This window comes from Podarcis pityusensis, assembly GCF_964106645.2.
Source record: "Podarcis pityusensis genome assembly, chromosome: 2".
NCBI classification, from domain to species: Eukaryota; Metazoa; Chordata; class Lepidosauria; order Squamata; family Lacertidae; genus Podarcis; species Podarcis pityusensis.
In genome coordinates, this window is record NC_138029.1 from 73,701,084 (window position 1) to 73,723,040 (window position 21,957).

General features: G+C 41.2%; 1 protein-coding gene across 4 annotated transcripts in view; it reads right to left on the reverse strand.

Annotated features, from left to right (window-relative positions):
• The window catches only part of CACNA2D2 (calcium voltage-gated channel auxiliary subunit alpha2delta 2), a 529,531-nt gene that overhangs the window by 493,343 nt on the left and 14,231 nt on the right, over nt 1–21,957 (reverse strand). For 2 of the 4 annotated variants that reach the window (XM_080996407.1, XM_080996406.1), the window contains exon 2: nt 12,331–12,384. The exons of the other annotated variants lie outside the window; for them this stretch is intronic. In XM_080996407.1, coding sequence (XP_080852533.1) covers nt 12,331–12,384 — 54 coding nt within the window. The remainder of the gene's footprint in view (nt 1–12,330; nt 12,385–21,957) is intronic. 4 annotated transcript variants of the gene reach the window in all.

Here is a 21,957-nt window from a genome sequence, read left to right on the forward strand (position 1 = left end):
TAATTTCAAGATTTACAAAAATTGAGATTCAACACAAGGTTTTATCTGACCACAATGCCATCCAAGGTATTCTGAAAGGGTATGAAGAAAAATCATTCAGGTGGAGAATAAATGAGAATCTCTTCGATGACCAGAAGATTGTGGAAAGAGCACAGAAATGTTTAACTGACTATTTTGTGAATAATATAAATAAGGAAAGAAAAATTAATATGGTCTGGGATGCTAGTAAAGCGGTCATGAGAGGTTTCTTTATTCAGCAAAATGCAATAAAAAACAGATTGAGAGAAAGAGGGGAAAAAGAAATCTTAAGACAAATAATGGAGATTGAAAAAAAATTGATTAACAGACCTAAGGATGAAAAAGTTAAGCAAAGTATAAAATTACTCCAGACACAATTCGCTATGATAATCAATAAAGAAGTAGAGTGGAATATAAAAATAATGAAACAAAGGAATTTTGCATTTGCAAATAAATCCGGAAAATGGCTGGCGTGGCAACTTAAAAAAAGGAAAGAACAAAATGTAATTAAAAAGATTAAAGTAGAAGACCAAGACATTGAGAACCTGAAAGGAATAAGGAAAGGATTTATGGACTTTTATAGAGATCTATATAAAAGAAAAGAGAAATCTAAGATAAAGATGATAGAAGACTATTTAAAGAAGAAAGGAGTACAAAAAATTTCAGTGACAAATAAAAATAAACTGAATGAACCAATTGGAATAGAAGAAGTTAAAACGGCTATAAAAGAATTAAAAAGTGGGAAGACTCCGGGACCGGATGGATTTGGTGCAAGATATTATAAAGAAATGAAAGACACCCTACTTGTACCGTTGGTAGAAGTTATGAACAACATTCTGAAAGAAGGACAAATACCAGAGACATGGAAAGAAGCATATATAACATTAATTCCCAAGCAGGACTCAGATTTAACCCAAGTTAAAAACTATAGGCCAATTTCGCTATTGAACAATGATTATAAAATATTTGCTAACATCTTGGCAAATAGAATGAAAAAGATATTAAAGGAATTGATCCATAAGGACCAAACAGGATTCCTGCCAGGGAGGCAGATGAAAGACAATATAAGAAACATAATTAATATAATAGAATATCTTGTTGGGATACTGCCAGGGAGATAGCGTCCATCTGAGCCCCAAGCCGGCTGCCGGACGTCCATCGATCTCTGTAGCCACGCAGATCCAGCAATTAGCGACACGAAGCCTTAGAAATAGACTGCCACATTCCAGGCTCGTGCACATCCTTTATCAGCAGAAACACAGCCAGAAAGCTTGCACCGCAGAAGAGCAGAAGAGCATATTTACAGACTTTATTTAGCGTTGAACAGAACAAAGAAAAACATGACCGTTCTGAGTCAGCGTCTCTGACCGACTGAAATCGAAAGGAATAGCAAACATAAACATCCTGTGAACAGGACATGCGCAGACTCTGTAACTTACAAAGCCTGCTCCCTTTTAAGGTGGAACGGAAATATCCTAACATCCTCCCCCTTTCCGTGTAACCTGTAGTACCTGTGGTTCAACCCAATTTCAACCTTTGTACATAAACCTTAAGTTGTTCTTTGTTAACAACTTTAGACAACAGATCAGCAGGAATTTCATTTCCTGGCATGTAGGACACCTGAATCAGTCCTTTCTGAATACACTCCCTTGCACGATGTAGCTTAATCTGCAAGTACTTGGTTCTTTGCTTGCAACTCTCGGAGTTCAGCAAAGCCAAACACGATCTATTGTCTTGATACACTTGTACAGGACATTTCACAGACACTCTGATGTCCTTAAACAGTTGCATCAACCATTCACAATCCATGAGTGAAAATGACAGAGCATTGAGTTCTGCTTCACAGGAACTTAGGCTCACTGTTGTCTGCTTTTTGCACAGCCAGTCAAACAGGCAGTGGTTGTACATGTAGCATACTCCAGAAGTGCTTGTACCATCCGTGGTGTCACTTCCAAAACTTGCATCTGCAAAGATTTCAAGACCTCCAGTCTTCTGACTGGTGAACCTCAGCCTGTAGTGCATAGTCCCTTTCAAATAGCGGGCTATGCGCTTCAGAGCTTTCCAATCCTGAACTGTAGGATTGTTGGCATGTCTGCTAAGCAGATTACAGCTTACAGCAATGTCAGGTCTTGAACATCTGGCAATGAAATTCAGCTTGCCTAGAATGCATCTGTACAGCGTTGTGTCAGAAAACGCTTCAGCAGTACTGTCTACCTGGTAACCTGTCACCATTGGTGTGTCTGCTGGGTTTGCATCAACCAAATTCAACCTGGTTAACACATCAGCAATTTTCTGTGTTTGGTGTACCAGAAAATTACCTGCTTGGTCCTTCTCCACCTGCAGAGAAAGATAGTTGAATACCTCCCCAAGATCCTTCATGTCAAAGTGCTCCTTCAGCTGAGCTAGGGTGCTTTGGTAGAAAGCCTGATTCTTCCAAAACATCAGAAGATCATCAACAAAACATAAACAATACAGTTTGTTTTGCCCCTCCTCCTTGACAAACACACATGGATCAGCTTTGCCCTGGTGAAAACCTAGAGAAAGCAACGTCTCAGTGAGTTTTGTGTTCCAACACCTGGCACTCTGCTTGAGACCATATAAGGATTTCCGCAGTTTACAGACCATTCCCTTCTGTATCTCCATCCCATCAGGTGGAAGCATAAACAGCTCTTCGTTCAAAATCCCGTACAAAAAAGCTGTATTAATGTCGTGGTGGGAAACATGCAGTTTCTCCTCCGCAGCAATCTTGAGCATCAGCCGAATGCTCTCATATTTGACGGTGGGTGAGTAGGTCTCGTGGTAATCCTGTCCTGGTACCTGTGAAAAACCTCTGGCAACCAATCTGGCTTTGTGTCTGACAACCTTGCCATTCTGGTCTGTCTTGGCCTTGAAGACCCATTTGCTGCCAACCAGTCTCATTCCTGGGACTACCGGTACCAATTCCCAAGTTTGGTTCCTGTTCAAGGAATCAACTACAGCCTTCATGGCATTTAGCCAAGGCTCAGCATCTTTAGAGGTTAACTCCTGAACCTCTTTGAAGCTTGAAGGTTCCCATACCTTCTCTGAGCTACTAAGAACAGCAGTTGCTGTCTTAGCAAACTCATCAGCAAATCTCTTTGGAGGTCTGCCTTTGGTCGCCCTTTCAGACCTACGTACTAGACGCAAGTCTTCTGGACTCATCTCCTCTTTCTTAGGAGAAAATTGACCAATGGTGAACAGTGGTTCTTCCAGTTCATTGTCAGACGCATCAGATGGTCTGACTGAGGCCTTTGGGCTCTTGTAGTCTGCTGTGTCATCACTGTCACTGACACCAGCAGCAGTGCCGCCCACTGAACTGGAATCCGAACTCTGATCATCATCATCATCCTCATCATCCTCATCATCCTCAGCTTTAGCTGCTTGCTTGACATCACCTTCATCCTCCTCTGGGTAACTCTGGAAAATTCCCACATTTTCCCCCCACTTAGGATTGTACTCAACACTCCTTGTGAACTTAATGGACTTAGAGTTAGTCATCCATACCCTGTATGCACCTTTTTCGTACCCCATGAACAAACCATGTGCCCCACGCTTCCCAAGCTTGTTGGTTTGTGGGGAGTGTACCCACATGTCAGAACTGAAGATTTTCATGTGTTTGATGTTGAGCTTCTTGCCAAACATCTTCTCATAGGGGGTACAGCCAATGGGTGATGACAATCTGCGGTTAAAGGTGTAAACCAAATTCCCCAAAGCTTCCCCCCAAAACTTATCAGGGAGATTGGCATCATGCAACAAGGTTTTCATTCCTTGCAGCAATGTCTGATTTGCTCGCTCCGCAAGCCCATTCATCCATGGCGATCTGGGCGTTGACATGTCATGCTGGATTCCCTTCTCAGTCAGGAAAGCTTCAAACTGCTGAGAAGTGAACTCCCCGCCTCGATCGGTAAACAGACAGGCAATACGTTTACCGTGCACATTCTCCAACCAAGCACAGAATGCCTTAAACTTCGGAAACGCTTGCGATTTCTGTTCGAGCAAAAACACATGAATGTACCTGGAAAAAGAATCAATTAGAACCATGAAGTACCTTGCTCCCCCTAAAGAGGGCGTAAGTGGACCAACCAGGTCCGCATGCACTAGCTGGTAGGGCTTGGAGGCCTGCCTGCTAGACTCCTTGCCTTTTGGAGCAACCTTCACCTTGTTCTCTGCACAAGATACACATTTCATGTGAAATTTACAGGGTTTGATGTTCAAACCTTCAACCACCTCTGGCATCTTGGCCAGTGCCTTCCAAGAGAGGTGACCAAACCTTCGATGCGCATCGTGAATGCAACCTGCATGAAGAACTTTGTTAGTTTGTGCAACACAACAAGAATCAGCATTAGATACAACAGCAGTGTCATCATAAGTTATATGGAACAAACCATCCATAAACTTTGCATGCAAATAGTCCTCGTTGCCTTTACTGATGACACAGACGCTCCTCTTGAAGGATATCTGAAAACCACGCCCAGTAAGCTGTGGGACACTGAGTAAATTGCTTGCAGCGCCTGGAACATAAAGTACACCGCTGATGGTTGTGTGCAGACTTGCAAGTTTCACAGTCCCTTCTCCTGCGATTTGCAACGTCCTTCCGTCAGCCAGGTGGATCTCACCTTCCTGAGGCTTGAAGGAGATAAACAGGTGGCGATCCTTCGTGACGTGGCGGCTCGCACCTGAATCGACAATAAATCTGCCTTTGGCTGTTGGAGCAGTCTTTACAGCAAGCAAACCCTTGTTTTCCACCGGCGTGGGCTTTTGCAGCTTGCCCCCCTGCTGCTCCTGGCCACCAGACGTGCCTTTAGCCTTTGGTGAAGCTGTGCCAGCAAACATAGCCTTGTTTTCCACTGGCGTGGGCTTTTGCAGCTTGCCCCCCTGCTTCTGGTCAGCAGACGTGCCTTTAGCCTTTGGTGAAGCTGTGCCAGCAAACAACGCTTTGTTTTTCCCTGGCGCGGGCTCTTCACCCTCCCTCTGCTTCTGGCCATCTGCAGGCATCTGTCTTTGTTTACCTCTGGCCTTCCGGCCTCTGCAAAGGCGATGACCTTGGTTCCCACGAGAAACAGAGCTCTCAGCTGCCGACTCCTTGGCTCCCCCTGGAGGCTGGAATGCTGCCTGGGATGACGTGAGGGTCAGCTCCCCCTGCAGCTTGCAACCGGTGCCCTCAGCATCCCTGCATTCACTCGCATTCTGGGAAACAGCTAGGACCTCCGATGCAGTCAAACTCTGGGCTGGGATGACTGGCTTGTGAGCTTTCATCAAAGCATTCCACATCCCACGTGCAGTCAGATTGCCAGCTAGCGTTTTTATTTCCTCCAGAGAGACGGACAAGACGATTACGTCTATCGCCCTCAAATTTTCGGCCTCCCATCTATCTGTCAGAGGAACTGGAGGGGCCTCACACACAGTATGCCACACTCCAAACTGACGCAGCAAGCTCTCACACCACACAGCCCAGGTTTCATAATTCTGCCCATGTAACTTAGGGCAGTGAGTGGCCTCTGAAGCTTGGAAAAACTCCATTTCAGCTTTTCCTTTGAGCCGGGAGTCTCTTATGCCTTCAAAGACTCCTTATCTTGGCAGCTCATTAATCACGAACTCTCTGGCTTGGCTCCCAGAGCCATTAATCTGCCGGAGTTCCAAAGGCTCCTTCCGAGGTAAACAGAAAAAGAAAAGCCTCCCTTTCTTTCGCTTTTCCCCCGTACCTCTCATACGCAGTCTGTTGCAGCTTTACTCTCCTGTAGGTGCTGTGAATCTGGGCCCGAAACCTTGTTGTTGGGATACTGCCAGGGAGATAGCGTCCATCTGAGCCCCAAGCCGGCTGCCGGACGTCCATCGATCTCTGTAGCCACGCAGATCCAGCAATTAGCGACACGAAGCCTTAGAAATAGACTGCCACATTCCAGGCTCGTGCACATCCTTTATCAGCAGAAACACAGCCAGAAAGCTTGCACCGCAGAAGAGCAGAAGAGCATATTTACAGACTTTATTTAGCGTTGAACAGAACAAAGAAAAACATGACCGTTCTGAGTCAGCGTCTCTGACCGACTGAAATCGAAAGGAATAGCAAACATAAACATCCTGTGAACAGGACATGCGCAGACTCTGTAACTTACAAAGCCTGCTCCCTTTTAAGGTGGAACGGAAATATCCTAACATATCTGACTAATAAGAAAGATAAGCAAGCGATGTTGATATTTGTTGATGCGGAAAAGGCATTTGATAATATTTCTTGGGAATTTATGTTAAAGAATCTGGAATTTATGGAGATGGGTCATTCATTTGTGAATGGTGTAAAGGCAATATACTCTGAACAAAGAGCAAAATTAATTGTTAATAATGTATTGACAGATGATATTGCTATAACCAAGGGTACAAGACAAGGGTGTCCCTTATCACCATTGTTATTCATATCGGTCCTGGAAGTCTTGTTGAGAGCGTTAAGAAGTAATGATTTGATAAAAGCTGTGACAGTTGGTTGTAAGGAATATAAGGTAAAGCCTTTGCTGATGATTTGGTTATAACAATAGAGGACCCTATTAAAAGTGTTAAGGAAGTGTTAGAAGAGATAGAGCAATTCAGACAAGTTGCCGGATTCAAATTAAATAAGAGTAAAACGAAAATAATGGTTAAAAATATGGACCAAGAGATAATAGAAAGAATTCAGCAACAAACAGATATGGAAGTGGTTAAGAAAGTTAAATATCTTGGGATTATATTAACTCCCAAGTGTATTGATCTTTTTCAAAATAATTATGTACCAGTTTGGAACAAGATTAGGAAGGACCTGGAAGTGTGGGGAAGAATGAAGTTGTCATTTTGGGGAAGAATTGCAACGGTAAAAATGAATGTGCTACCAAAAATGTTGTTTTTATTTCAATCAATACCAATAATTAAAGGTGTTACGATATTTAAAGAATGGCAAAGAGCATTATCAAGATATGTCTGGCAGGGCAAGAAGCCTAGAATAAAATTTAAGATTTTAACGGATGCAAAAGATAGAGGAGGCTTTGCCCTGCCAGACCTAAAGTTATATTTCGAGGCTGCATGTCTTTGCTGGGTGAAAGAATGGATAAAGTTGGAAAATTCAGAACTTTGGGATTTAGAAGTATATGACAATAGATTTGGTTGGCACGCATATTTATGGTATGAGAAAAAAAGAGTGCATAAAGGTTTTGAAAATCACATTTTCCAAGGTCCGCTGATTGAAGTATGGAATAGGTACAAAAATTTTTTAGAGTTTAAAACTCCATTCTGGCTGTCGCCATTGGAGGTAATGAGTGTGAAGAAGATCAATATGACGGGGAGTTGGATTACATATAAGAATTTAATTATAAAAGAAGGAAATAAATGGAAATTGAAGCCATATGATGAAGTTAAAGAACATGTGTTTGATTGGTTACACTACTTCCAAGTGAATGCGATGTTTAAAAAAGAGATGCTGGAAAGAGGTTTTCAAGATGAAAAATCTAGATTTCAAAAAGAAATTGTGAATAATGATGTTAAAATTTTATCAAAAATGTATAAATTATTACTTGAGTGGCATACTAAGGATGAAGAGGTGAAAGTTGCGATGATTCAGTGGGCCAAAGACTTTGGTTATAATATTCAGTTTGATGATTGGATAAGATTGTGGAAAGAAGGAATGAAATTTACTGCATGTACTACAATAAAAGAAAATGTTATGAAAATGTTATATAGATGGTATGTTACACCAGTAAAACTTGGAAAGATGTATAAAGTGAGTAATAAATGTTGGAAATGTCAGGAGAAAGAAGGAACATTCTATCATATGTGGTGGGAATGTAAAAAAATGAAAGGTTTCTGGGAAATGATTTATAATGAATTGAAAAAAATGTTGAAATATACCTTTGTTAAAAAACCAGAAACTTTTCTGTTAGGAATACTAAGAAATGACATAAAAAAGAAGGATGAGAAGTTGTTTTTATATGCAGTAACAGTGGCAAGACTTTTGGTGGCACAAAAATGGAAACAGGAAGAAATCCCGACGAAAGAAGAATGGAGAATGAAGTTGATGGAATACGCAGAATTAGACAAGCTAACGGGGAGAATTCGGAACCGGCGAGACCAGAAATTTACCGAGGACTGGAATAAATTTACAGAGTATATTAAAAATATATCTGAAGGTCAATTAACGTTTGGAGGTTTTCAAGAAGCTCTGTGATAATAATGGAAAGAAATATTGTTTTATAATAATTGCTAAGATTAATTTGGTTAAAAACAAAACAAAACAATACAGATGCAAGAAATGTGAATAACTGTGAAAATATGAAAACTCCCAGATAGACTGAAGGAAGTCTGAAAGTGGAAAGATTAGAATTGGATGTATAATTCAAATGGAATGTTTTTCTTTTATTGTTATATTTGAAAATTTTATAAATAATTTTTTTTAAAAAAAGATAACTTTGTTCTGTCCCATTTCCACATTAATTCATGAAAATACTTGTTTAAATATGAAAAAAAAAAGATTTATAGGCATGTGTTTTCTCAAAATACTCATTTTTAAACATATTTTATCTCAGCTTTTCTGTCAGAAACTGCTTCAGAACATTCCAGAAGTGTATAAGCTGGCAGGTAACTACATTCTGATCTGCATATTAGTCTGTGAGGTGAGAATAAGGTCAGTTCATATCAGTTTTTTCAAAGACTGAATTCTTCAAGCATCCCTACATGCACCATGGGAGATTTGCCATGACATTCCATTTTACTCAGTGTTGCAGAATAAGATGCAGAAGGCATTCTAATTCATTTCTGTTTCCAGTGCCTCCTCCCTGACTCATGCTGTGTATGATTGGGGCAAAGATGCATGCAGACAGTAATCCACTAAGCTGATATGTGTTGGCCAGTCCTATAGGGAAAGTCCCACTGTATTCAATGGGGCTTATTCCTCAGCAGGTTTGCATAGTGTTGCAGCCTTGCTTTTTATTTAACCCATTTCTATGAAGGAAAACTTTTTTCAATATTCACACAGTTCACTACTATTGCATTATAATTCAGCAAATGGGATATCCACTTCAATGTTCCTTCCCAGCATCATCATGCTGTTTAGGCAACAAGGTCAAAGCTGAAGTTGGTTTGGCCTTTTTAAATTGCTTCATTTTGTCCCATATAAGACAGACACGGAACCAGTCACAAGGTGTAGTGTGAGGCAAGTCTATCATTGTATACCACACTATAAATTCAATGCATCAGTTCTATAAATCCACAAAAGCAATGAGATTGTGAGCATGGGTGAAGCACCATCAGTGTGTATGTACCAACATGATGAACCATGAAGCTTTCCCAAGTTTCCTGGGAAATGAACTCAGTAAGCACAGACCACAAATAAGTAGGACCAGGCGAGTCTGCCCATCTGAACTAATAAGTGAGGAGGGCACAACTGTATAGTACTTACTATCTGAACAGAATTCTCTATCCATTTCAGTGGCAACTCACTCAGAACCTTTGGATGCCTCAATGTGAGTCAGTGGCAGAAGTTTATTTCAAAGCTTCCATCTATGCATTATTTTGTATTCTTATGAGGACAGAGTGGTTGAAAAGATGCCATCTCCTCTGAACTCTCAGGATAAGAAAGACTGGGGGCTCTAGGATAGCACATCTAATGGAAGCTCAGCAAGATGTTTGAATTATTAAGGCACTAGACTGTTTGTTTGTTCTGTGTATAATCTGTAATTCTCTCGGGAGGTGGAAGAGGAACAGAAGGGTCATCACAGAAAGGAACAGCATGAGAAAGCTAAGTAATCCGGAAGAACAGCCCAGTTACTACTAAGATAGGGCCTGGGAATTTATTGTCTCAGACAAGATAGGAACACAGAAGCCGCTTCTTGCAGAGCTAGCCAAGAGACAGAGCTGGCACTGAAAGAGCTGGCAAAAGCTCAGAAGTCATGGCAATGCCTGGCAGATGATACTACTTTCTTAATCATTCTGCTGGTCAGCTCTTTTGCACATCTATAATGATGTCTGTAACTGTGGCAACAAAAAGTTACATGGTGATGCAATTGTTATAAAAGACAACCTGGCTGCTTGCATGATGCAGTCAACAGAGAGAAAAACTGAGAATGCAGAACGTAAACTGGAGGTGATACCAAAAAGAAGAAGAAGAAGAAGAAGAAGAAGAAGAAGAAGAAGAAGAAGAGAGTCTGTGTTTCTTCTTGAGGAGCAAAAGAGGGAAAGGATAGTTGCAAGATGGAAATGGAATATCACAGCACAGAACTTACCAAAGCATGAGATGGTTTTCATTAAAACAAACAAACAAACAAACAAACAAACAGAATCAAGTTTAATGTTTAACTAAATAATTAATTCTTACATTTTAAAGTGCAGTGAAAGCTATACAAATGTTTAGGTGTCAGTTTGATAAAGATACAAAATAGATCTTGGGTACACAAAGCGTTTCTGGTGTACAGAATGGGACTTCTGCAATACTGATAGCCCCTGTCCAGCAGTCCCTTGCTGTTCTGAACACACAAGGAAGGCAAATGACTGAAAGTTAAGTCTTTATTGAAAAAAGCACACCCTTACAGCAGCTCCTAAAGTACACCAGATACAAACACACTTCCAGCGTCTACATAGCTGGCTTTAACTTTTTCTGGTTTGTGCTTGGCAGAGTTGATGCAGCAGCAGGACCATGCCCACCTCCAGGGCTTTTGTTCCCCTGTCTGATGGAGTAGGTGCATGCAACCTGAGACTTCTCCTGTACCTACCCTGTGCTTCCCTCTTCAAGCCCCTGCTGGTTCTAGGAGACAGCTAAATAGGGTACAGTGGGGATTTGACTTGACCTGCCCCTCACCTAAACAGCCTCTTCCTCCACTTCAGGCGCATCCTGTGCCCCCCACCTTCATCTCTGACTGCTCGGATCTTTCCTGCTCCCTCCACCTTGGCTCCTGCCTTTTGGGTAGCACCAAACCCACATAGGTACCTGGCCCTCTTTCCTGTGTCAGCCTCCAGCTCCCCTGCCTCTGTCACATACCTCTCAGAGCCCTGCCAATCCCAGGCATTGGTGCTCTAAAAACTTCTCTTCCTCCTTTGCCTTTATTACTGCAGATCCAGTTTTTGTAAAGTTAGGAAAAATATTTCAAGGATCTGGAATAACATGGGCAAAAGTGTAAGAAGGATATTTCACTGATATGACATTATGCAGCTTTTGAAAAATTAGCATAACTGATGCTGATTGCAGAACTAGGGAATTCTACTACAGAATTCAAAACTTGGTGACTATGCAATGATGCACAAACACTGCCATATTGGAATATAACCCATCTGTGGTGAAATAGGAGAACTGGTAGCATACCTATCTCTCCTTACTTAGAACCCCCAATATACCCATGATCACTACAGCTGGTCACAAGATTATAGCAACTCATTGGTCATTGTCAGTTTTCAAGTCTCTTTAAAGTCTGCTTACATAAGAAACAAGCTTCACACACAAACACTTAAGAAAGAACTCAGTAGCACTTCCAGCCAGTGAGACTACCTGAGCCTCCAGTGACAAAGCTGGATCCGGAAGCACACCCAAACTGTGAGCCTGCTCCTTCAGGGAGAGTACAATTCCACCTAGGGTTGGTAGCTGAGCAGTTTACTCAACACGGGAACGACTCACCCACAGAGCCTTCATCTTGCCAGGACCCAAGTGGCTTTCAGGCTAGCTTCACTCTATGGTGGCAGCCTTTCAAACACTTTTTATACAGAGGGGGAAAGATATCTCTTGCCAACTTCCGCTTTTTAGGCACAAAATTGGCCATGTGCAAGGACACATGGAGGTAGACATACTTCAGCTAACTTGGCATGAAGTATCTCAAGTAGATACTTAGACTTCAAAATGCAAATCTCCTCCAAAGGTTGAAAGATATTCTGTGTGCAAAAAGGCTATCAGCAAGAGAGAACTAAAAAAGACATTTAAGTACAAATTTCAAAGCAGTGGCTTCTTGCACGGGTTCGGTATATGATTTCAGCAGTCTTCTGGCCATTTTAAGTGACTGGGTTGTATAAGCTTCCAGTTACATTAATCCACTGGCTGTGTTGTGCTAGTTTGCTTCTCCCCCCTCCCCGCTTACATATCATATATTCCTGGGATACTGAGTGCCAACCTGCTTGATGTGTCCTTTGTTAATCTACCAACTGCTCTCCCCACTACTGCTTCCCTGAAAAAAGTTTCTGGCTCCTAAGAACAGCATCATTAAGAGAGGGTGGTATAATCATAGTTATTATAAAGCACTTAGCAATGTTCACTCAGTTCTCTCGATAGCCAAGCATGCAGAACCCTGTCATTTTACATACAGGGTACTTTGTTCCAAGGAGAAGACTGTAGGATTGCTACTTTCCAGAAAGTGACTGTGGAGAGAGAGAAGGGGGGGGGGGAGAGAAAAACAACTTGCTGAATATTTTGCTATTAGATCATTGCCATTTATGTCAGGACTATGGAATCTCTGCATTATGTAAGATAGCATTTAATATAAATTTAGAGAAATTAGTGTTTATCACCTCACTATCCTCCAGCGTGGTAAAAGGGTGTTGTTAAAATTTTCAGTTTACTTTGCCCTCAACTTGGGCAAGTTTCTCACCTTCAAAGTAAATGCGAACAAACAAACAAAAATGGCCTGTCCCCAAGTAGGACTGTGAGCACAACAGAAACCAAGCTTAGCCCATCTTACCTGGCAAATAACTGGACAAAACTAAATACACAGAAGCCCAGAATGCTAATTTTTAAAGGGCTTCCAAGGATCAGGCAGCTTAGAGAACAGCCTGTCCTCCATATGGGTGGATTTTAGCCAAAGCGGGCCCACATAATTTGGTGCCTATATCCAAATGGAACATGCCAAACAAGAATAGCACACTGTTCCATCTAAACCATTTTCTTGCTTCCCACAATAGCCAACAATGGAGAGACATGATTCTTCTCCTTTTGTCACAGAGGAATGCTGATGTTGTACATAGATAACAGGATGAGGATCTTGTGGATACAGATGGCTCTTTTCCAGAATCCATTCACTATGGAAATATAAGTGCTTGCTATGCATGGTGCTCAGCAATCTCAGCGTTAGAATGGTCACTCCCATTTTTGGGAAGACCGAACACTAAAATAAAGAGTGCTGTGGCACCTTGGAAACTATCTGATTTAAGCTAATTTGAGGGGAAATTCCCATTGAACCCAGTGGGAATAACTTTTGCTTAGGATTGCACTGTTACAGTGGCATAAAGAACTGAGGTGTATTGCATCAGATACATTTATCAGGTTGAGTTTGTGGTAGGTGTGCACCGTATTGACCTGAATATAGGTCTCACTTTTTTTCCAAATTCTGATCGTGAAAACTTAAAGTGTGGCTTAAATTCGCAACCTTACAAAAACTGGCTTTTACGATATCGCTGCTGAAACAGACCTATGGTAAAACGGAATGGGTGTGAGTGCCTGTGGAATTTTATTTTTATTATTATTACATTTTTATTAGGAATTTAAACAAAACATATTATCTTAAACACATATCATTCTTAATTTTTTCCCATTTCCCCCCTCCCTCCCATAAAACAACCCACCCTCCCCACCCCACCCCTGACTTCCCTTAGTTCCAATCTCTGGTTTCTCCATAAATGCTATTCTCTGCATGTTACAAAGTTGTATGGATCCTTAATTTGTCTAACTGGTTGTTATCAATAAAAAGTTTGGGAGTGTTTATTCAAAATAGTGCCTGTGGAATTTTAAGGGAGTGGCTTATATTGGGGCATTGTCTTTTTTTTCTTTTCCCCCTTTGAATTTTAAAGGTGCGGCTTATATTTGGGTGTGACTTATATTCGGGCCAATACGGTATATGTACAGAATAACATGAAGGAAAGCCATCAAAATGGGAATAAGATAGAATGAGAATGCATAAAAGAGAAGCCAATGCTCTAAACATGAAACTATAAAGTTTCTCAGGCGCAAAACCATGAATATTGCACAGTTGTCATAGATGTGAGGGGAAACATATTTTGTAGTAAAAGCCACCTATAAGACTGATTCAAACTCTATGAGAAACAGTACCTCTAAAAACAGCTTAAGCCAAAGGTTGTGTGGATTGCCAGGATGCACCTGCTCACTATTCATTCTTGACATCAGGCCAACATGGGTAAATTGATTTGAAGCTGGCAAGAACAGGCTAAAGGATCATTCCAGCTGCATCTCTTGTTGGTCTTCTAGCAAAATTGTTTACATTAAAACAGTCTCTAAAAATGAGACCAACAGGCAGTTGCATAAATGATGTGAGGTTACAAAATATGCTTAAGGAAAACTTATAGATGAACCAAGTTGCTTCCTGTTGTATCTCCAACAATGCTTGTATGGTTTTGGTTTTTGTAGGTCCAAATGATCTGAGAATGTGCACCCTTTCATATATATTTCTATCTTTGAGAATCCCCACTTCTTGGAAGGAAAGGGGACCTTGCTCTTCTTCATAATAAAAAAACAAAAACAAAACCCTGCTGATCACTACCTTGCAATCATGACATGTCTTCCTTGGATCCAATCAATGCCAACAGACACTTCAGAAGACAAAAAGTAGACCTTCTGCATAAGTTAGATATAAGTTGTTAACTCAACACTACGTGTAAGCAAGACATGCACTTCTGTTGTGCAAATAAAGGGGGGGAGAATAATATATTGAAAAGTGGTGCCCCTTCAGATGTTGGTTAACACCCATCAGCCCCAGCCAGCATGACCAAAAAAGTAGAGTACGATTTGCAAATCTGTACTGTTAGATATAATTATTTCAAAATTCTCTCTCTCTCTCTCTCTCTCACACACACACACACACACACACAATCTCAGCGTTGCTTAAGATGAAGGTAGTAAATGGCCACAGTGACAAATGCTGACCACAATCTAACCATCCCTTGGACTTAGGAAGCTGTGGAGTCTCCAAGCAGCCCTACCAGCTGGGCAGAGAAAACTGGAAAGGAACAGGAAATGTCTTCCTCTTATTGGTCACTGGTCCACCCCACTATCACTCACCCGCATACAGTCCCGCCTCCCCCCATGCATATATGCATATGTATATGCATATGTGTGTGCGCGCACGCGCACACACACACACACCAATTGCTCCACGGGCATGAACTCAATCAAGCAGAAAAGGGGATTGGCAGGTGCAGGAAAATCCTTCCTTTTCCCAGAGTTTTGCTCCAACTCCAGCCACATTTCTACTCCTAGCTTCCTGTCTGCTGCATCCTCCCCCTCTTTGTGAGTGGTGAAGATAGTAGAATTTGGATAATGGCCATAGCTATTTGTTTTCAAAAACCTGACTGTTTCAATCTGCTCTAGTCACACTTTTTTGAAAAGCTATTTATAAGTGACTTATTGTGCCAGAAGGTGGATTCAAGCAATGCAATGTGGATATACAATATCAATACCCCAACATGCATGTGTGGATGCACATCTGATGTACACAAGCAGTTCCTGATTCAGTAAGCGATACATGCATACTTATTTGGATGTTACCAGCTGTTTTGGGACAGATATCTGGGAAAGTATATGGAATTCATTTGCACAAGAGGTAGTGATGGCCACAAACAGGGCACTAGGTTCCCATGGAAAGGAATGAGACGCTGAACAGAAGACCCATGGATTCCTCTTGAGGTACTGAGGATATGTCATTCAGCAGTACTAGCCCCCTCCCCACTGCCAACTTACTCTGCAGCTCAAGAAGTAGTGAGATGTCAGGAAAGGGAAGTAAAGGAAGATCTGCAGTCTCTCTTCTATTATGCAGAATGCATCAATTTGCTTCACTGAATAACTGCCCCTTCTACCTAGTCTCCACATGACTGCTAGTGTCTTTCAAAATTGACATCTACTAGTTTTTAATCATAGTAGTCCTCATAGGCATAACTCCTAGGGGCTGAGGCAGTCCCCCCCCCCCCCGCAATGTATTTTTGGAGGGGCACAGGCCCCTTCAATTTTCAGAGGATGTTCAGCTCTGCCCCCTGGCTCCTTGCACAGTTGTGCATGCAACGTCACATTGGGCCCCTTCCATCCTCTGGAGAAGCTGGTAGTCCTCATACCACATTAATGTTTTCCAAAAGATCCAAGAGCTTTTTGTTGTTCTTCATCACACCACTGCTTTGCTTGTCCCTTTCTCTCTCTTATAGCTCTTTTCTAGTTGTACATGTTTCCCTCCTCACTTCCCCAGTACATTTATTAATGGTACAAGCACAGGGAAGTCAATGGGGAAATGGCTGCAGACAGAAAGAAGGCCTGGTTTGTACAGTCACATAAGAACATTATAAAGAAAAGAAGTCTAGTCAATGTGCTACGTGTACAGAACTGCTGTTTTCTTGACTCATAAATCACTCCCATGGGGGGAAAGCTCTTAATGCCACAGAATTTAGAACCGTAAGCATACGTGATTTGACTTAAATTACGGAACTTCACTCCCTTTCAGATCATCACATTTTCCTAAAAATAAAATAAAAGCTTTACCAGATTCTGAATAATATCATGACTTCTTAAAACTGGGAAGTTAACACGAACCCACTTTTATAAAAACCATTTCAGTCTGAAAACATTAGCTTATATTGGCAGTATCTGTTCTGGAATTGATTGTGCCAGAAGCTGAATGATCAATGCTGCCATTTAAGTAAAATGAGAATGGGGTTTTGGAGGAAGGAGAGAGTGTGCTCTGCTCCCTCTGCTCTCCTCCCTTGCAGCCAACAGTGACTCAGACTCCTCCCCCTCCAAGCCAGTGATTCAGACTCCTCCTTCCTTCAGCTAGAGTGAGTAATTGGCTGCAATCAAGGACCAGAAACGGGAGAGGAGAAAGGGAAAAGTGACTATGTTGTACCTATCGGATGTATATATGATTATGAAAGTAACTGGATGTTAAATGTGAAAGACTGCAGGATCAGGAGCAAAGTGAGATGATCCAAAACCAGAACCATGATTCAGGCAGTGGAATCCAGACAGAGAGTTGAGAAAAGGCAAGAAATTCTGCAGAGGGGCCCATGCGCAGGCAGGGGGCCATGGCTGCTCCAGCCCCCACAACATTCCCCATGAGAGGGCTGGGCACCCACAAAGGTTTGTGTTGGGGTCATGCACTCTAGGGCGGGGGGTGGTCATGAGAATGCTGCCTCAGCAGGAGCCTTGGGTGGCACTGCCCAGCCGAGGAGAGAGGTGGCAATGCTGCAATGTGATGAACAATAACCATTAGCCACACTCATGTAACTTGTGTCATTTGTGCTATGGGAAGCTTTGAATTTGGGACTGGAAGGTGGGTGGTGTATTTTGACCTCTGCTGGTTGAGGGAGTGGGGATAACCTTTCCTAGTGGGTCTTAGTTGATGATACAATCACACTGTGAGCCAGGTAATGCAGAGTTAAAGCTACATAATTTGGAAAACTGTGAGGGAAAGGCATCAGCTAATTTGTGTGATAATCTGAGAAAAAAAACTCAGAACCCCCATATGTTCTGCAAATTTATTAAAGACTCTAGGTTCAAGGTATCTATTAGGAGCAAACTGATTTTCTTTGAAGACAGATTCTTAAAACATAGTTCTTTGCTTCCTCTATCCTAGTAGATTAAACACACATACACAGACAAAACAAGGATAATTTGTTTCTATTTTTAGCGCTAACACTTTCTTTAAACTGATAAAACCAAACAAACCTTTCTTTTTAGAGAGCCCAAACACCTTGTTCAGATAATATTCTGAGGTTTCTCTTTGTTTTCGAGAAGACAAAACAGATTCTTAATATGGTCCTTTCATGATGGTTCGTATGACATCATCAACCCTTTCTATTTAGAATAATGACTTCTTCCACACGCCAAGAGATTTGAAATTACCTGTGAAATATATTTCCCTAGGCACAGGCTCAAGAAGCATGTAAATTACCCAGCTTAATGGCCTCTGGAATTTCTGCCTCCCTCTCTCAGTCACACATTCTCACACAAATCAGATATGTTCAGAAAATATCATAGGATCCATGCTAAGAACCAGGTGAGTATTTGATGGGGGATAACTGTTGTGAGACTCAAGCTTCCCCAGGAAAACTCTGGCTCCCTACAAGGCTAACATAAACACATCTAGCCTCTTAAAAAGAGAAGGATAACCAGATAGGAAATAGAACCATCATTGGCATAAACTGTGTTTCTTTAAAAACACTTCCTGAGGGGTGTGTAGGGCTAGCCATATTTTACAGTGTGCAAACAGCCAAATGTAAATAGCTTATGTTGCACAATTCATTTAATTTACATGATCCTAATATTACAGAATGTTAAATAACACAATATGTAGCCTCAATCTTCTTAGCTGCATAATGAAAGAGATTGTGCTGAACACTATGGGCCATTTTAATTTGGTGATTAATAGGGACTCTCTGTGTGTACCCCAACAATACGGTGAATTGGGGTGATTTGAATCATGATCTTATGTTCCAGAGTTGATTGCACCTAACAAGGCATCTTGAGGCACACCAGGAACCTCCCAAGCTTTCACATTGCTCTGTGGTCTCAGTTTTTCCAAAAAGTTGCCTTCTTTCTTTTCTAAGAAACAAAACCAAACTGACTGGGAAAAGGCCCACAGGTTGAGTGTTGAGGGGAGGGGGAATTTTGATGGCTATGTCCAGTTTTTAATCACAGTGAATCATTTTCTGAAGTCACTCCACTCATGGCGATTTGGGGGAGAGATACTCTTCTTCACATAGGTCATAATTCTTCCCCACATTTTGACTGTGAGAGCAGGGTGCTGGTGGCTGACTTAGACTACTGGGGTGGCCTTTTTCTTCTCCAATTGTTTTCCCCCCAACAGTTAAAAATCAGCTCACTGAAATTTGGCAGCCTTCATCTATTTAAAGGGGGCAGCCATGCCTGCAAGTTGCATCTAATTTTGGCAGAATTTTCTTTAAGGTGAAATTTTTTTTCTTTAAAAAATAAACTGCATGAATACTCCAGATGGATCTGCCTGAAATTTGGTAGGCTTAATCCACTGGGGGGAGGGGGTTCAATTGTCCGCAAATTTCATCCACTTACGTGAAAAGAGAAGAAAAGGTTGGTTTTAGATTCCCAGTGATAGTCAATGAAGATGAAACAGAGGTTCATATTTAACAGATTGGGTTTCGACCCAAATAAGAAATCAAATTAGAAAGATATGGAGTTAATCCAGAAAATGTCTAAACTTTCTCAGTTTAGAATTCCATTAACTAGATTGTGACAGTGTTCGAACTCCCATTGTTCTAGGTACATTTTATGACAAGGAATTTCATTAGTGTGAGCAGTTTCTGAGCTCTGGGCACAGTACTGCGCCTAGGATTTCAGATTAAAACTGCAGAGTGGAAGGAAAGGAGGACATTTTTCTGTCTCCCCACTTACAGCTATTCTCTGAAGACTAGAGAAGAGACCCTCTTAAGAATATTAGGGGGGTGGGCAGGGGAAGCATTAGACCATATGAAAAATGAACATAATATTGTAGCTGCAGTTTATTCACTTTCAGCTTTGTATCCTTCTTATAAAAAAGTGTGCCTAGACATTCCATTGCTGCACCCATAACCTAGGTTTAAGGTGCCACTTAGATCCTAGCTTTCATATCTCAGTTTCTAACACTGGATTATAATTATGGTAATAATGGCAACATAAACTAAAGCTTTGCATTTCATGTTCAGATTAAAACACTACATACAATCTCACTTTTAGAATATGTACAGGTTCAAGGTAATAGCAGATGCTGAAATGGTTGCCATTGTGGAAATTTGTTGTTTTAAGTGCAGTTTTTCAAGCAGTTAAGAATTGCAGTGGAAGGAGCTACAAATAAAGAAACTATATGCAAGGTACATTGGCTTTATTCCAAATACTAAACATGTAAATTGTGCACTTTCTATATTTGGATTACTAACTCTTGCAACCTTCAGAGTGCTGCAAACAAAGCACCTTAAAAATTAGAGCTGTACAGGCTAAAATATATAAACTGTTCAGTCAATTGTTTTGCTAACAAGCAAAAATTCTTCAGGACTTCTGAATTTCCAAACATCAACTTTTGGTGATCTTCTCCTACTCCCCTTAGTCAAATTTAGTAGTTACCATGCAGTATGAAATTCACGGCTTTTCCTCCATCATCAAAAGCCATCATTATCCTGTGCACCCTTACTTGGAAGCATAGGATCACTATCACTTTGAGTGATGAACTCAGTGGGACATTCCATCCTGAGTAAACATGCATTGGAGTTTACACCACAAAGATGCCAAAGTTCAGTTCAGTTCAGTTCAAGTCAATATCAACAATGCATGTTTTAAGCCTGGACCTTCCATAATATTGACGGGTATCTTGGCTCTGGTGTTCTGACTATAATCGGGAATATTCCATTCCTGCATAGGCATTTTTCCTGAAAAAGTATTTAATCAGTTGACAACTATATAAAATCACTAACACAATGCAGGCAGCTTTCATGGGTCATGACACCAAGCAACAATATACCTCTAAACCAAAGTACTGACAAAAATCCTTTATATCATAAAGCAAAAATAAGGCATGGACAGAAGCTCTAAAACTAAGCAGTCAAGATCAGGGTTTAGATTCCATCTAAAAAAGAACAGTGTCCGGAGTTGGCATCATATAGCACCTTCCAAAGCCCACATTTCAACAGGTCCCCCACTGCTTAACCCCCTGGCCCGTCCTAACTTTTGCTGCTTTTTCACCTGCCTTCTAAGTGTACAAGTCTGCAGGGAGAAGGCAATGGATGAGTAGAGTTGACAGTGCCAAGGAGATTGCCCACTCCATGAGACAGCCCCACTGAGATATCCCTGCCCAAGAACTCCTCAAAACCTGGAGATAAGACAAAAAAAAATTCAATGTTGCAACATAAGGTAGGACTGCTGGTGAAAAGATGGATATAATTATAGATGGAAGTAAGTAGATTAAATTGTTCACATGCTCATCTTGGCTGCAGGCACATCCTCCACTCATCTGTGATTCCCATATGACATGGCAGACCCACTTTCCAGTGAGAAGGCCATATGCTTACTTTCCCAAAAGCTGCTAAAGAGCAGATTTGTTAACTGGCTTTTTATTTTATTTTTTAAAGATGAATTCAATGCAAATAATCAGGTTCATGCACTGCCAGAAACTGGTAGAGAGTATTAAGTTAAAGATTCCGCTCCAAAATATGTACGTATGGATGCTATGCACATACTTAGGGTGTGCATGCCCCACACCACCCCCCAAATTCATCTTGCATCTGTGTGTTTTTAAAACTTCTGATGTTTCTAAGTTGTCCTGTGCTTCAATCTGTAATGTGGCTCCTCACCCACTCTATCACTAGAGTGGAAAATCTAAAAAGTGTTACCGCACTTCCCACTTTGGGCCAAAGTGGATGAAATTTACAGACATGGGAACTATTCTGGAGTTGATTAAGCATGCTAAATTGCAGATAAATAGGTCCAGGACCTTTTGGTGGGGGAGTAAAGAGAATTAACTTTTCTTTATAACTTTATTAAAGAAGAGCAATATAGGATATATATTTTTAATGAAGCTTTTAACTTTTTACATATCATATACTACTGTGCTTAATATCTAGAGCTCTTCACTGCTTTGCAGGCAACGTTCTGGACAGTCTCACTTCTTCCAGAGCCTATGTATCTCAAGAAACATAGGAATAATAGAAAACACAGCAATTCTGTAATTAAAAACAGAGCAACAGTGACCCGAGTTATCTGTGGCTTTCGGGCTAAACTGACTCAGAGGGTGTTTTTGACATTGACATTTAATGCAACAGGGGAGAACACCCCCAAATGACTCTGGGCGGCCTTGCTATTGGCTCCCACACGAAGCTGATACACACCCTTAGAGCATACCCCTACCCACAGGTGCATTCTAATTCAAAGTAGATAGTATCTCACCTTCCACAGGAAATGAAACACATAAAGATGGCACTGTACACAAGATACCACAGAGC